Source organism: Balaenoptera borealis (assembly GCF_965194805.1).
Source record: "Balaenoptera borealis genome assembly, chromosome: 4".
NCBI lineage: Eukaryota > Metazoa > Chordata > Mammalia > Artiodactyla > Balaenopteridae > Balaenoptera > Balaenoptera borealis.
The window spans coordinates 129,013,392-129,030,179 of record NC_138861.1 but is presented as its reverse complement, the minus strand read 5'-3'; the positions used below and the strand labels follow the sequence as shown (position 1 = coordinate 129,030,179).

General features: G+C 38.1%; 1 protein-coding gene across 5 annotated transcripts in view; it reads left to right on the top strand.

Annotated features, from left to right (window-relative positions):
- Positions 1-16,788, top strand: part of PDE5A (phosphodiesterase 5A) — a 172,657-nt gene that overhangs the window by 38,086 nt on the left and 117,783 nt on the right. For all 5 annotated transcript variants that reach the window (XM_082389639.1, XM_082389635.1, XM_082389637.1 and 2 more), the window contains exon 2: positions 12,905-13,493. In XM_082389639.1, the coding sequence (XP_082245765.1) occupies positions 12,909-13,493 (585 nt within the window). In that variant the 5' untranslated portion in view covers positions 12,905-12,908. The remainder of the gene's footprint in view (positions 1-12,904; positions 13,494-16,788) is intronic.

Here is a 16,788-nt window from a genome sequence, read left to right as displayed (position 1 = left end):
AAGTTTAAAAACAAAACTAAATTGAATTTACCCATTTTAAAAAGATATGTAGTACAACTCATTTATGAGGTAAGAAATTTTTTGTGTAATAAAATATGGAAGGAAATAACTGACTGGAGGATAATAAAACAGATTTTGGTGAGGAGAGAAGGAATGATTTGGATGGGATGTTAAACATCAGGATCTTGTCATCGATTATAAATTCTCGGCATTAATTTTTATTGTATTTCCCTTGGCCGTGGCTTTATTTCAAGGGTCCAGGGCCTATTGTTTTTCATTAACAGCCTTGTAAAAGTTAAATCAACTCAAAGACTTCAAGAGGGCCGCTCTGCTTGTGATCGCAAGACAGTTAACAAGGACTTGCTTATACATGAAAGCAGAGTCTCTAAGTTATTAGCGCTTGGAGCAGAGGGTAAAATACCTTTGTGGAACTTGCATACATTTCATTCTTTCTGCTCAAATGGCTAGGATGTAACTTATGGAGAGTTATGATGTAACTTCTATTTAGGGGGAAAACTTAGTGGGATTCTTTAATAAATGACGATCTGCAGTATCTGCTTTGGACGAGGACTTTGAATGCTCAGGATGCACGTAGCCAGCCTATTTCCAAACGCTATTAGACCCACTCGGCCTGTGGACCCATACCACCTGGAACATGATCTCTTTCCCCCTCGCTTTCTCTGATTCTCTTGGCTGAACTTTATGAGGAAATGAACAGCCATTGCTCTTTACCCCAGCCCTATGTCTCCATTGGAATGAATACTAAGGGTCTAGGAGATAGTAACATCTTAAAAATATGGAAGAGATTTTGAAATGCTTCCACATGCATTTTCTTTTTCTTTTTTTAAAATTTTATTTATTTATCTATTTATTTATTTTTGGCTGTGTTGGGTCTTCGTTGCTGCTCGCGGGCTTTTCTCTAGTTGCGTCGAGCAGGGGCTACTCTTCGTTGCAGTGTGCGGGCTTCCCATTGCGGTGGCTTCTCTTGTTGCAGAGCACAGGCTCTAGGCACGTGGGCTTCGGTAGTTGTGGTGCACGGGCTCAGTAGTTGTGGCTTGCGGGCTCTAGAGCGCAGGCTCAGTAGTTGTGGTGCACATGCTTAGTTGCTCCGCGGCATATGGGATCTTCCTGGACCAGGGCTCGAACCCATGTCCCCTGCGTTGGCAGGCGGACTCTTAACCACTGCACCACCAGGGAAGCCCCACATGCATTTTATAACTTGTCTCAAACATCAGCCCTGTGTGGTGAGTGAAGCAGTAAGAAGTCTTTCCCCTGTTTGAAAATGGAGAAGCTGAGGGGCAAAAGGAGATGACAGGAGTTGACCAAACTAATAATCATCACCTACTGGCCTACTGATAATGTAAGAAGTTGTGGGAGTCTTCATGACCTGTTCATACAGCTGACCATTTTTATAATGAAGGACTTGTACTCTGTAGAAAACGACCTCCAGAGAAGTTGTGATTGGTTCAGCCTCACATCTGTGTATTCTTATAGTTGGAACTAGAGTTGTTTCCTGATGGCCAGTTTGGTATTCTTGACTTTATACTCTGCTGAAGACAGTCAGCACCTTGCACTTCATGAAGAAGGTAGAACAGGCAGTATTTCCCCTATTATGTAGAGGATGAAATTGAAATTCAGAAGAAGAAAATTGTTTGCCACTGGTCACAAATCCCATTGGCAGCAAATGCTAGAATAATGATTGGAATTTTGGATTTATGGCTGAAAAACACAACTTCTCAGGGTGCTTTGTAAGTCCCAAGAATTTTTAGCAATTAGTCAACCTCCCTTTTATAAGTAGATTGCAGTTTGTTTTTTTCTCTATTAAATATATGGTATGGTTTGGACAATAAAATGAAAAGGCTTGATTTAAGGAAGAATTTTATGCCACAAATTATTAATCCAAGAGCTTTCAAAAGGTTCAGTTATCATACACAGGATCACAATGTGGTACACAGGATCCTTTGTGCTCTTTCGATGATAAAATTAGTATTAGTGGTTTGATAGCCTGGAGCTCATTAGTATGCTCCATAGAGCCTACCTTTTCTTTGTTGTCTATCTGCCAATAATTTCAGTTGGGAAAAACAGAACATCGAACGACTAGTGTGGCCAGCTAAAATACAGGACACCCCGTAAAATTTGAATTTTAGATTCTACTTATATTAAAAAATTATTCATTGTTTATCTGAAACTCAGTTTTAACTGGGTATCCAGTATTTTTATTTGCTAAATCTAGCAGCCCTGAGAATTACTCTTCTCTTGAACACATTTATTATACATTCTTTTCAGTGCATCATTTTAGGTTTATAAACCATGACCTGTTTTCAGAGAAACATAGGCATGGGATTCAGTTAGATTTTTTTCAGGACACAATCCTTAAGAACATTTGTTCTCTGAGTCCCTTGGGGCAGTGTTTTTACCTCAGTGGTGTAGTGTGCCGTCCTTTTACGATCTGGATGGAAAGAATTAAGTTAGAGAATGTGTATTATAAGTGATTTTATTCTCTCTGTGCCTTGTGTGTTTAAATTTGATTTTTGACTCTTTCAGATGCAGCTAGACATTATGAAGTGTCTTCATGACAAACATTGATGTTCTGGGAACTTCTATAGTCTTACAGGCTGTAAGACTTGGAATAGGAGACCTAGATTTGATTCCTGATTTTGCTGCCAGCTAGCAGAATGTGTTTGGTTCAGCCATTTAATTTAGCTGCATAATTGAGAAAGTAGGATTGTTAGTGCCTGCCTCACCAGGTTTAAATAAAATGGTGCTTTTTTTCCTTCCAGTATCACTAATGTAAATACTTTTCAAAATATCATAGACTCAAGGAAGAGAAAGAAGGGAAAATAGAGATCCTGTCTCAGGCCATAGAAGTGATTTGCTCCAGTCAGAGCTACCAGCCAAGTTTCTTGAATCTCATCTGGCATATTTACCCTTGTATTTGACATGTTCATCTTTCCATCTTTCTTCATTCACATGCAGTTACGTATAACTTCATATGACAGCAAATTCAGTACATGTATAAATTAACTTCTGGACACAATATAAGCTTCAGTTTAGGGAGGAGAGGTCTGGGCTTGCTCACTCCTGTATCCCTGGTGCCCAGCCTAGTTAGCGCCTGACACTCTCAAGGACCTTCATGAGAATAATCCATTCTAAAGAAAAAAGAAAAGTGAATCCAGTTAAAACCGAAAAATATCAGTGAAAAGGTTTTGATTGGAACTTTATCTTGAAAAATGGAACCACAGGTTATGAAAGTAAATTTACCTTATTTTGTACTTAGTAAAATTTAGATTATAATGAAAACTCCAAGCTGATTTGTAAAATACACAATTTTCTGGCAAGACTATGCCATAAACCAATATCTTTACTTCTTATTTGACGTTTGCAAGAGGATCCTAAAGAGAGTCTTTTTCCCCAAATATAGGTTTGAAAAATTAATATTTGAAGATGTCATCAGTTTTTCCAGCAGCCCTTCTTAATCTAGAATGCAGTTATTTGAATAGAATTCTCTTTTCAGGTATTTGTTATGTCATGATCCTTGCTGTTTTTTTATTTTTTGATTGTTAGCTGTTTTTTTATTGAGCTTAACCCTTATTTATCAGTGGCTTTATGTAATATTAGAATAGTTCTCCAACATCACTTTGGTTTACTTCTAGAAATTCTGTATCTTACATAAGAGTTTAAATTTCAGTCTGCAGGTGATTTGTATTTGCAGAGATTGAAGTATTAAAAAACAATCAACAGGAGATGATAGATATTAGTCTTAGGAAGGACGGCCCACTTCATACAGCCACATAGTTCATGCACTGCAAAACGTCAAGGGAAGCCTGAAGGGAGAGAGGTGTGAGAGATGATTTAATTTTATTTACGGTTGGTTTATAAGTGATTGTTTTCATGTTATGATAACATATGTTTTCCATACACAGGGATATATCTACAGGGACTCAGATAATCAATAAGGTGGTCATGAGAAAACCCTTTCCCCCATGACTGGTGATTAATAAAAATTGTTGATTGAATCACTGAATATACCAGGTCTACTGTTCCTGTGTCATTTAATACTGAGTTCATCTCTCCAAGAGAATATCTAGAAATGAAACACTTGTGAGACTATTAAATATAATAATACAAAACACCTAACAAAGAATTTTTGGACACTGGCTCTGTTTAAGACATATATTAGGCCCTACAGGATATATGAGGGTAAATTAGCCATGGTCAGTTATGAGGCTTACATCCAAGGGGTGATGAACAGTGTTGATTTTCTGTAACAAATATATCAGCATTCACATTTTCAAAAGACTGTTGTCCCTTTTAATGCAGGTAATTTAGGAGTCTTCATTTATTTATTCATTCACTTCACTCAAATATTTATCAAGGACTTAGTATGTGACAGGCGTTTCCTAAGTACAGGAATGCAGTCGTGAAGAAGACAGACAAGTATGAATTTATATCTCATCGGAGGAGGCAATAAGCCAACAGATTAATAAACCAGAAGAATAGATGATAGTAAGAATTCAGATAGCGTGGGGGGAGAACGTAATGTGTCGGCCCCACCTGAGGTGCAGTGATCAGGGAAGACCTGTCTGCACAGGAGATGAGGAAGCTGTGATCAGCCAGGTGCAGGTGAGGAGAGCTTTCCAGACTGGGAGCAGTCTGACGTGCTTAAGGAGCGTCAGGGGGGCATGGGTGAGAGGGACTATGGTAAGGGATTGAAAGAGTTTGAGTTTTATTCTCAATTCAGTGAGAAGCCAAGTAGGGTAGTTAAGATGTTAAGGTTTACTTTGTTCAAAGATTACTCTGGCTACTGTGTGGAGAATGGATTGAAGGGAGGCTAGTATAATATCAGAGAGACCAGTTAAGGGGCTGTGGCCACAGTCCGAGGTGAGAGATGGTGGGGTTTGGACCAGGGAAGTGGTACAGGAGATAGAAATGAGCAGATTGGACTATAGGGTTTTAGAAGTCAAGGTGACGGGACTTGGCTGCTGGATTAGAAGAGAGAGTTGAAGGAAACAGAAATCCAGAGTAATTCCTACATGTTTGGTTGAGTAACTAGGGAGATGATGGTGCTACTTACTAATATGAAGAAACCTGGCAGGGAGTGAGGCTGGAGCAAGATGAAGGGTGGGGCATTAGGAATTCTGATTTCACCATGTTAAGGTGTCTGTTTAGACGTTCACATGGAGCTGTCAAGTAGGTGGTTGGATTAAAAAGTTGATCACCATTTTCCAATGAGAAGGTAAGAAATAAGATGAGGCTGTGTTTCAGGCTTGTAACTGAAATAGTTAAAATGCCTCTTTTTATATTGATTTGAGAATTTAAGTTGCATGTACATATTTTTAAATCACATGATATGTTAATTTAAATGTATCGCTTTTTTCCTGTCTTACATTTTACAAGACAGTTTATTCAAATGCTTCCTGTACATTTTTCACATGCATGTCTGACATCAGTGTCTTTGGCACTACTACTGTGATTTTGGAGGTTATGTAAGCATTTCCCAAGGTATGTTCCCCTCATTTCTATCGAACTTTTTGAGATACAGCATTATTTTAATATCAATGTATGTTCTCATCACTGGAAATTTTGTCTCAAGCCATGGCATGCATTTATAAAACATTAGGCAATTATATTTTAAAAGACTCTGTGCTAGAGGTATACACCGGAGATCTGTACAATATACTTACTGCATTGCTTTTTTAAAAACTTTTGTTTATTATTATTATTATTATTTTGGCCGTGGTGCATGGCACGCAGGATCTTAGTTCCCTGACCAGGGATCAAACCCGTGCCCCCGGCAGTGGGGACGCAGAGTCTTGACCACTGGACCACCAGGGAAGTCCCTACATAGGTTTTTAAAGAGAGCTTTAAAATTTATAACTATATCTAACACTTGGAATTATGAGGTAATCCTGATAATATCTGTGTTATCTTTTTTTGACCCATTTCATTCTAGACCGGTGCCATTTCAGGGTAATATATATTTACCAAACAATAGAGTGTTGTTCAAACTAAAATAATTAAGGGAACATTCTATAAGTGAAAGACTTAGTAGAGACTCTGAAAAAAGGCTAACTCTTCTTTCCCCCTTCTGGACCTTCTTTTTTCACTTAATAAATTGTGGTGATTATTCATATCAGTATCCATGACCATTTTTAAATCTTTGTCTAGTGTTACATTTATAAATGTGCCATGATGTGTCTTCCAGGCTTCTGTTTGTGGTATTAGGTTTCTTCTTATCTTTGCTGTAACAAACAGTACCACAGTAAATAAATACCCTGGTACTTCCTTTGCCACATGTGTAAAATCTGTGCAACAAAGGATAAATGCATTTTAAAACTTGTTAGATATTCCCTACTTGCCCTCTGAAGAGGTGTTATCAATTTCTACTGCATCCAAAAGGATGAGAGAGTGTCTGTATCCCTACACTCTCCAAAATAGTACACTGTCAGACTTTTTTATCCTGGCCCTTTGGTGAAAATAATCAGTAAGTCATTGTAGAGTGGAGATTGCATTGCTCTTACAGGCCAGTTCTTTTAAATATCCTCAATGGTAGCAAGTTTTTGTCATTTGAAAGTAAATTTGAGTTTTGGAAAAAGTCAAGTCTAATGCATAAGATATATATGAAGTTAGCCATTACTCTAGGTTTTTTGCGGTTTTATTTGCTTGTTTTGAGAGGAAGGCTCAGTGAAAAAGAAGATCTAACTTTCAGATAAAACTAATATTCTTATATGGCTTATGAAATTTTTTAGAAGTTAGTTTCAAAAGAAGAGTTCCAAAAATGTCTAAAGTAATGGCACCATCAATTGGCATAAGATTACAGCTGCCCAAGAGGAATTATTTGAATTGAACAACAATCATTTGGATATATATGATCCGGTATATTTGTTTAAAAAAATCACCCACTGTGAAGGCTTTATCTCAGACAGGTTTCTTCATGGGATGGCACATTAACAACATAAATAATTTAAGTTTTCTCGGACTGAATTTTTTATACTAGTTATGCTTACTTTTTTGTTTTCCTCCTTTATATAAGGAATAGATAATCTAGAAGAAGAGATCATTTTTACCATTATCTGAACAAACATTATCAGGATGATATTAATGGAAATCTACAATCTTTTTACTACATACCAGATCAAATTGTTTATATTTTTCATTTCCCTTTCTAAATCTAATGTATATATAGCAATATAGATAACAATTATCTAAAATTAAGCATATTAGCTAGCCAAATTCAGATAAATTTTTGAAAATATTTAACGTCAGAACAAGTTGTGTGTTTTAAATAGCAAATTAATTTCCGTATCTATGTTTTCCTAAGACTATTGTTAAATTTAGTGTCTTTTACTTTAATACAAATTGATTTTGAGAGGAGCAGACTTGACACTTGATGTATGGTAAATCAGACATCTGAAAATACATGTGTATAGGAGTCAGGCTTTATCAAAGTGTTCATTGAAGCACCTGTCCTCTACAGATTTTCAGAATAAAACTGTCTTAAATAAACCATCTTGTTTTTATTTTCTGTGACAGATTGAACCATTACTGCCTCAGTTTACCATGAGAGGATTTTTAGATGCTTTCAGGGGTAGCAATATTTAAGGAGGGGTGTTCTTAAGTTTTTGTTTTTTTTTTAAGATTTATTGATTGATTGATTGATTGATTGCTATGTTGGGTCTTCGTTTCTGTGTTAGGGCTTTCTCTAGTTGCGGCAAGCGGGGGCCACTCTTCATCGCGGTGCGCGGGCCTCTCACTATCGTGGCCTCTCGTTGCAGAGCACAGGCTCCAGACGCGCAGGCTCAGTAATTGTGGCTCACGGGCCTAGTTGCTCTGCGGCATGTGGGATCTTCCCAGACCAGGGCTCGAACCCGTGTCCCTGCATTGGCAGGCAGATTCTCAACCACTGCGCCACCAGGGAAGCCCCTTTCTTAAAATACGATATTTGTTTTTCTCTTTCTGACTTACTTCACTCTGTATGACAGTCTCTAGATCCATCCACGTCTCAACAAATGACTCAATTTCGTTCCTTTTTATGGCTGAGTAATATTCCATTGTATATATGTACCACAACTTCTTTATCCATTCGTCTGTTGATGGGCATTTAGGTTGCTTCCATGACCTGGCTATTGTAAATAGTGCTGCAATGAACATTCGGGTGCATGTGTCTTTTTGAATTACGGTTTTTTCTGGGTATATGCCCAGTAGTGGGATTGCTGGGTCATATGGTAATTCTATTTTTAGTTTTTTAAGGAACCTCCATATTGTTCTCCATAGTGGCTGTATCAATTTACATTCCCACCAGCAGTGCAGGAGGGTTCCCTTTTCTCCACACCCTCTCCAGCATGTGTTGTTTGTAGATTTTCTGATGATGCCCATTCTAACAGGAGTGAGGTGATACCTCATTGCAGTTTTGATTTGCATTTCTCTAATAATTAGTGATGTTGAGCATCTTTTCATGTGCTTCGTGGCCCTCTGTATGTCTTCTTTGGAGAAATGTCTATTTAGGTCTTCTGCCCATTTATGGATTGGGGTGTTTGTTTCTTTAATATTGAGCTGAATGAGCTGTTTATATATTTTGGAGATTAATCCTTTGTCCGTTGATTCATTTGCAAATATTTTCTCCCATTCTGAGGGTTGTCTTTTCGTCTTGTTTATGGTTTCCTTTGCTGTGCAAAAGCTTTGAAGTTTCATTAGGTCCCACTTGTTTATTTTTGTTTTTATTTCCATTACTCTAGGAGGTGGATCAAAAAAGATCTTGCTGTGATTTATGTCAAAGAGTGTTCTTCCTATGTTTTCCTCTAAGAGTTTTATAGTGTCCGGTCTTATATTTAGGTCTCTAATCCATTTTGAGTTTATTTTTGTGTATGGTGTTAGGGAGTATTCTAATTTCATTCTTTTACATGTAGCTGTCCAGTTTTCCCAGCACCACTTATTGAAGAGACTGTCTTTTCTCCATTGTATATCTTTGCCTCCTTTGTCATAGATTAGTTGACCATAGGTGCGTGGGTTAATCTCTGGGCTTTCTATCCTGTTCCATTGATCTATGTTTCTGTTTTTGTGCCAGTACCATATTGTCTTGATTACTGTAGCTTTGTAGTATAGTCTGAAGTCAGGGAGTCTGATTCCTCCAGCTCCATTTTTTTGCCTCAAGACTGCTTTGGCTATTCGGGGTCTTTTCTGTTTCCATGCAAATTGTGAAATTTTTTGTTCTAGTTCTGTGAAAAATGCCAGTGGTAGTTTGATAGGGATTGCATTGAATCTGTAGATTGCTTTGGGTAGTAGAGTCATTTTCACAATGTTGATTCTTCCAATCCAAGAACATGGTATATCTCTCCATCTGTTGGTATCATCTTTAATTTCTTTCATCAGTGCCTTATAGTTTTCTGCATACAGGTCTTTTGTCTCCCTAGGTAGGTTTATTCCTAGGTATTTTATTCTTTTTGTTGCAATGGTAAATGGGAGTGTTTCCTTAATTTCTCTTTCAGATTTTTCATCATTAGTGTATAGGAATGCAAGAGATTTCTGTGCATTAATTTTGTATCCTGCAACTTTACCATATTCATTAATTAGCACTGGCAGTTTTCTGGTGGCAGTTTTAGGATTCTCTATGTATAGTATCATGTCATCCGCAAACAGTGACAGTTTTACTTCTTCTTTTCCAATTTGTATTCCTTTTATTTCTTTTTCTTCTCTGATTGCCGTGGCTAGGACTTCCAGAACTATGTTGAATAATAGTGGTGAGATTGGACATCCTTGTCTCGTTCCTGATCTTAGAGGAAATGCTTTCAGTTTTTCACCATTGAGAATGATGTTTGCTGTGGGTTTGTCATATATGGCCTTTATTATGTTGAGGTAGGCTCCCTCTATGCCCACTTTCTGGAGAGTTTTTATCATAAATGGGTGTTGAATTTTGTCAAAAGCTTTTTCTGCATCTATTGAGATGATCATATGGTTTTTATTCTTCAATTTGTTAATATGGTGTATCACATTGATTGATTTGTGTATATTGAAGAATCCTTGCATCCCTGGGATAAATCCCACTTGATCGTGGTGTATGATCCTTTTAATGTGTTGTTGGATTCTGTTTGCTAGTATTTTGTTGAGGATTTTTGCATCTATATTCATCAGTGATATTGATCTGTAATTTTCTTTTTTTGTAGTGTCTTTGTCTGGTTTTGGTATCAGGGTGATGGTGGCCTCATAGAATGAGTTTGGGAGTGTTCCTTCCTCTGCAATTTTTTGGAAGAGTTTGAGAAGGATGGGTGTTAGCTCTTCTCTAAATGTTTGATAGAATTCACCTGTGAAGCCATCTGGTCCTGGACTTCTGTTTGTTGGAAGATTTTTAATCACAGTTTCAATTTCATTCCTTGTGATTGGTCTGTTCATATTTTCTGTTTCTTCCTGGTTCAGTCTTGGAAGGTTATACCTTTCTAAGAATTTGTCCATTTCTTCCAGGTTGTCCATTTTATTGGCATAAAGTTGCTTGTAGTAGTCTCTTAGGATGCTTTGTATTTCTGCGGTGTCTGTTGTAACTTCTCCTTTTTCATTTCTGATTTTATTGATTTGAGTCCTCTCACTCTTTTTCTTGATGAGTCTGGCTAATGGCTTATCAATTTTGTTTATCTTCTCAAAGAACCAACTTTTAGTTTTATTGATCTTTGCTATTGTTTTCTTTGTTTCTATTTCATTTATTTCTGCTCTGATCTTTATGATTTCTTTCCTTCTGCTAACTTTGGGTTTTGTTTGTTCTTCTTTCTCTAGTTTCTTTAGATGTAAGGTTAGATTGTTTACTTGAGATTTTTCTTGTTTCTTTAGGTAGGCTTGTATAGCTATAAACTTCCCTCTTAGAACTGCTTTTGCTGCATCCCATAGGTTTTGGGTCGTTGTGTTTTCATTGTCATTTGTCTCTAGGTATTTTTTTATTTCCTCTTTGATTTCTTCAGTGATCTCTTGGTTATTTAGTAACGTATTGTTTAGCCTCCATGTGTTTGTCTTTTTTACGTTTTTTTCCCTGTAATTCATTTCTAATCTCATAGCGTTGTGGTCAGAAAAGATGCTTGATATGATTTCAATTTTCTTATATTTACTGAGGCTTGATTTGTGACCCAAGATGTGATCTATCCTGGAGAATGTTCCGTGCGCACTTGAGAAGAACGTGTAATCTGCTGTTTTTGGATGGAATGTCCTATATATATCAATTAAATCTATCTGGTCTATTGTGTCATTTAAAGCTTCTGTTTCCTTATTTATTTTCATTTTGGATGATCTGTCCATTGGTGTAAGTGAGGTGTTAAAGTCCCCCACTATTACTGTGTTACTGTCGATTTCCTCTTTTATAGCTGTTAGCAGTTGCCTTATGTATTGAGGTGCTCCTATGTTGGGTGCATATATATTTATAATTGTTATATCTTCTTCTTGGATTGATCCGTAGATCATTATGTAGTGTCCTTCCTTGTCTGTTGTAACATTCTTTATTTTAAAGTCTATTTTATCTGATATGAGTATAGCTACTCCAGCTTTCTTTTGATTTCCATTTGCATGGAATATCTTTTTCCATCCCCTCACTTTCAGTCTGTATGTGTCCCTAGGTCTAAAGTGGGTCTCTTGTAGACAGCATATATATGGGTCTTGTTTTTGTATCCATTCAGCCAGTCTATGTCTTTTGTTTGGGGCATTTAATCCATTCACGTTTAAGGTAATTATCGATATGTATGTTCCTATGACCATTTTCTTAATTGTTTTGGGTTTGTTTTTGTAGGTCCTTTTCTTCTCTTGTGTTTCCCACTTAGAGAAGTTCCTTTAGCATTTGTTGTAGAGCTGGTTTGGTGGTGCTGAATTCTCTTAGCTTTTGCTTGTCTGTAAAGCTTTTGATTTCTCCATCAAATCTAAATGAGATCCTTGCCGGGTAGAGTAATCTTGGTTGTAGATTCTTCCCTTTCATCACTTTAAGTATATCATGCCACTCCCTTCTGGCTTGCAGAGTTTCTGCTGAGAAATCAGCTGTTAACCTTATGGGAGTTCCCTTGTATGTTATTTGTCGTTTTTCCCTTGCTGCTTTCAATAATTTTTCTTTGTCTTTAATTTTTGCCACTTTGATTACTATGTGTCTCGGCATGTTTCTCCTTGGGTTTATTCTGTATGGGACTCTCTGCGCTTCCTGGACTTGGGTGGCTATTTCCTTTCCCATGTTAGGGAAGTTTTCGACTATAATCTCTTCAAATACTTTCTCTGGTCCTTTCTCTCTCTCTTTTCCTTCTGGGACCCCTATAATGCGAATGTTGTTGCGTTTAATGTTGTCCCAGAGGTCTCTTAGGCTGTCTTCATTTCTTTTCATTCTTTTTTTCTTTGGTCTGTTCTGCAGCAGTGAATCCCACCATTCTGTCTTCCAGGTCACTTATCCGTTCTTCTGCCTCAGTTATTCTGCTATTGATTCCTTCTAGTGTAGTTTTCATTTCAGTTATTGTATTGGTCATCTCTGTTTGTTTGTTCTTTAATTCTTCTAGGTCTTTGTTAATCATTCTTGCATCTTCTCAATCTTTGCCTCCATTCTTATTCCGAGGTCCTGGATCATCTTCACTATCATTATTCTGAATTCTTTTTCTGGAAGGTTGCCTATCTCCACTTCATTTAGTTGTTTTTCTGGGGGTTTTTCTTGTTCCTTCATCTGGTACATAGCCCTCTGCCTTTTCATCTTGTCTATCTTTCTGTAACTGTGGTTTTTGGTCCACAGGCTGCAGGATTGTAGTTTTTCTTGCTTCTGCTGTCTGCCCTCTGGTGGTTGAGGCTATCTAAGAGGCTTGATGGGAGGCTCTGGTGGTGGGTAGAGCTGACTGTTGCTGTGGCGGTCAGAGCTCAGTTCCCCCTTTCTTAAGTATTTACTGTGTCCACATGTTCTTTTCTGCAGAGAAATGGTCAATGCATGGTTTGCTGAGAGAGTTCACACCATCCCTGTGTGCAAGGAAGGCATCAGAGGCCACGTGGAATCTTGCTCTTGCCCCTCGCAACAGAGCCCCCGTGCAGAGAGCAGTGTCCCTGGAACACCAACCAGGAAAATCTCTGCCTCCGAATTTGATCGACCTCTTAGACCCATCGTTGTCAAGGATTCTGAGGGAACTGTGAGCTTCCTCTCTGACTCAGAAAAGAAGGAGCAGATGCCTCTAACCCCCCCACGGTTTGATAATGACGAAGGGGACCAGTGCTCGAGACTCTTGGAATTAGTGAAAGATATTTCTAGCCACTTGGATGTCACAGCCTTATGTCACAAAATTTTCTTGCATATCCATGGCCTCATCTCCGCTGACCGCTATTCCCTGTTCCTCGTCTGTGAGGACAGCGCCAACGACAAGTTTCTTATTAGCCGCCTCTTTGACGTTGCAGAAGGTTCAACACTGGAAGAAGCTTCAAATAACTGTATCCGCTTAGAGTGGAATAAAGGCATCGTGGGACACGTGGCAGCTCTTGGTGAGCCCTTGAACATCAAAGATGCATATGAGGTAAATAAAACTGTTGGAACAGAGGTGGGGTGGGGGGTGGAACATGGGTGGGGCATTGGACAACTACTGTGAATCGTGGGGATATTTGACACTGAGATGTAATAATGTGTGTACTTATTTAAAATGGGAATATATGGCAAGAACTTTCCCATCTTTTAAATGTCAGAGTTTCTTTGCTAATGTCTGGGTCAAGGATAGAGGCCCGAGAGAAGTCTTGTCCTGTTTTTCTCCTTAATGATAATTTAACATAGGTCATCTCATAGTTGTATTCTTTCATCTTTTTACCTGATCACTATACATATCCCCTATCTATGTTATCTCCACGTGAACTTCTGGGGATTTACTAAGATTCTAAAATGATAGGTCCAAAAACCATCAGAAAACCAAACCCATAGTCTTTTTAAATTCATTCATTCAGTTAATCATATTCATTCATTTGAACTCCCATTGACAGCAAAGTCTGATTTTCTTTCTTTCCACTCTTTCATTTGTTTTATTAAACAAATAAATTTATGGATAGCTTCAAAAAATGGAAATTTTTGCCCTATAGTATTTCGATGGAAAGATTTGATATTTCTTCCACTTTTACTTCAGTTATGGACTTAAAGATTATACTATATGATTCTTGAAATTTCCCATTTAAAATTAATCTTTTATTACTAGAATTAGAGGTTTTAAACAAAGCATCTTAATTGAATGACACTTAGTATGTTTATGAATTATGTTCTAGCTACTTATCACGTGGTACACTATGAAGGTTCCATAGTAATACTAGCTTGAGGCTCCTCTGTGTAATTTGAGGGGTCATAGATGTTTTAGTCACCCCTGTATTCCTGATGCCTAAGACAGTGCCTGGAACATAGATATAAGTCTTAATAAATAGTGATTGGGAGAAAATTATAGTAGGTGAGATAAATAAGTAGAATGGAAAGCAGGTCATAATAGATCCAGGGAAAATGTGTTAGGTTCAGGGAAGCAGGAGATCATATATAATTGGGGAGATGGAGAGAGGTTTCTTTGAGGAAGCAGTGATTGATGTGGACCCTGGAAGATGGGTGAGATTGGAGTAGATTGAGTTGTGTGCATAGTGAGATCCAGATGTAAAGAAGTTTGCAGAAGAGACAGGAAGTTGGACCCTGTGGTGCTCGTATGGAAATGTGTGGGTGACAGTCAGTATAGACGCTGAGGAGCTGCTGGAGATTACTGGGGTCTTGAATGCCAAGCTGAGGAGTATGTGTTTGATTCAGAGCTATGAGGAATAACTGAAGATGGCTTGAAAGGGAAACTGGCATGATTCTGACTGTGATTTAGAAAGATGAATGATATGGTGGTCATAAAATGAATTGGAGGGGAAAATGCTAGAAACTGGGAGGATAGGTTATTTTAATAGTCTGAGGAAGTAAGGAGCTGAACCAGGGCACTGGCCTTCAGGACCAAAAGGAAGGAATGGATTAAAGATGAAGAAGCGGAATCTGCTAGACTTGGCAGCTAATAGGAGATGGAAGTGAGGAGAAAAGAGGAGTTGGAGAAGACTCGGGTCTTGAAGTTGGTTGAATAAATAATGGTAACTGGTGGGGAATACTGAGGGCCGGGATCTGGGGAGAGATGTGATAGTTCGGATAGGTTAAATCCTGAGATAGGTTTCAGAATCCACTCTATACCAGCAGTCTTTTCCATTTTGATTCTTCACGGAGCTATCTCCATGACCTCTTTGAGCTCTGTGAGTAACGTCACACCATGGCAGACTCCAAGAGGGGTATTAAGGACACAGCTGCAGAATCGCTGCCAAGTTTGCAAAATTCCCTTCCTGTCTTAGGTGACAGCTGGGTTTCCGCTTTTCAATGGCACTATAGTCCCAAGTACAGTGGGACCATAAATATGCTTCAGCTTTGCTGAGACAGCCTTCATTTGTCTGCATGGTCCTAAGTTTCTCCGGCCCTGAGGATTTCTTCATTTATATACAATTTATTTAATCTGTTTACCATCTTTAGAGTTTTGATGGTATAATTTTTGTCTCGCAGTTAGTAATAACTTAATTCTTGTACTGCCATCTGAAATAGGCCCAGTGTCCTTGATTTGCAGTGACCCCAGGGTGAAGCCTCTTAGCTGTGGATTTCTCATGTTGCTGCTTCACCCTCGACACCCTTGATCTGTGTTTATAGAGGCCTTGCAGAAGTGATTCCTGTTCCAGGAATTTCATTAGAAGTTGTGGGATTGATCTGTGACATAGTTTACATTGGTATTAACAGTGGAAGTCAGTTGGCTAGTGGCTAATTCATTACTCAGCCCACTCATAGCTTGAATAGTCAAAATACTGTCTCATAGCCTTTTGTGAAAATAATCAGAATATCAAAGTATATTCTGTTTTCTGAGTCCTACTTCTTTAAATATGTGTCTGTAAAAATGACACATTTCTTCAGCTTATGTGACCATAGAACACTTAAAAGTTATATTGCAGCAGTAGAAAACCAAGAAGAGGCCATGAAATAGAGTAGTGCTCAGACTGAAGCCAAGAGTAAAAATAATAGTCTCCTAGATAGATTAATTGTAAGAAATGGTCAACATTTGATTCACTTTTTAAAACTTTGTAACAGAATGATATAAGCTTGGGGAGTCAACTGTTTTATTACTAATAAAATAACACATTCATATTTTAAAATATAAGACAAGATCGACAACTTAGACCAGTGAGTCTCAATTAGATCACAAATACCAATGATGTTCAGTCACACATCATCTCCTCCTTCATCAGCCCATCATTCATGCAACTTTCTTGAATATGGCAGAGCATTTATTAATAATAAAATATTAACACATAATAACCAGAGCAACTGTATAAATGTGTTGGCATTATCCTCATATATAAAAACTAGATATCATCCAGTATCTAGATTGGATTGTGTATTAGTCAGTGTTCTTCAGAGAAACAGAGCCAGTTGGATAAATAGAGATAAATAAGAAGTGATTTACTGTAGGAATTAGCCACTTGGATATGGAGGCCTAGAAGTTCCACAGTCTGCCTGCCATCTGCAAGCTGGAGAATCAGGAAAGTTGATGGTGTAATTCAGAGTCTGAAGGCCCAAGAATCAGGGGGGCCAATGGTATAACTCTGGTCTGTGTCTGAGGCCAAAAGCTTTAGAACCAGGAGCTCTGATGGACAGCAGGAGGGCAAGAGAAGATGGATGTCTTAGAGAGCAAATTTGTCCTTCCTCTGCCTTTTTTGTTCTATTCAGGTACTCAAGGGATTGGATGATGCCCACTGGCATTGATGAAGATCTTCTTTACTCATTCTACT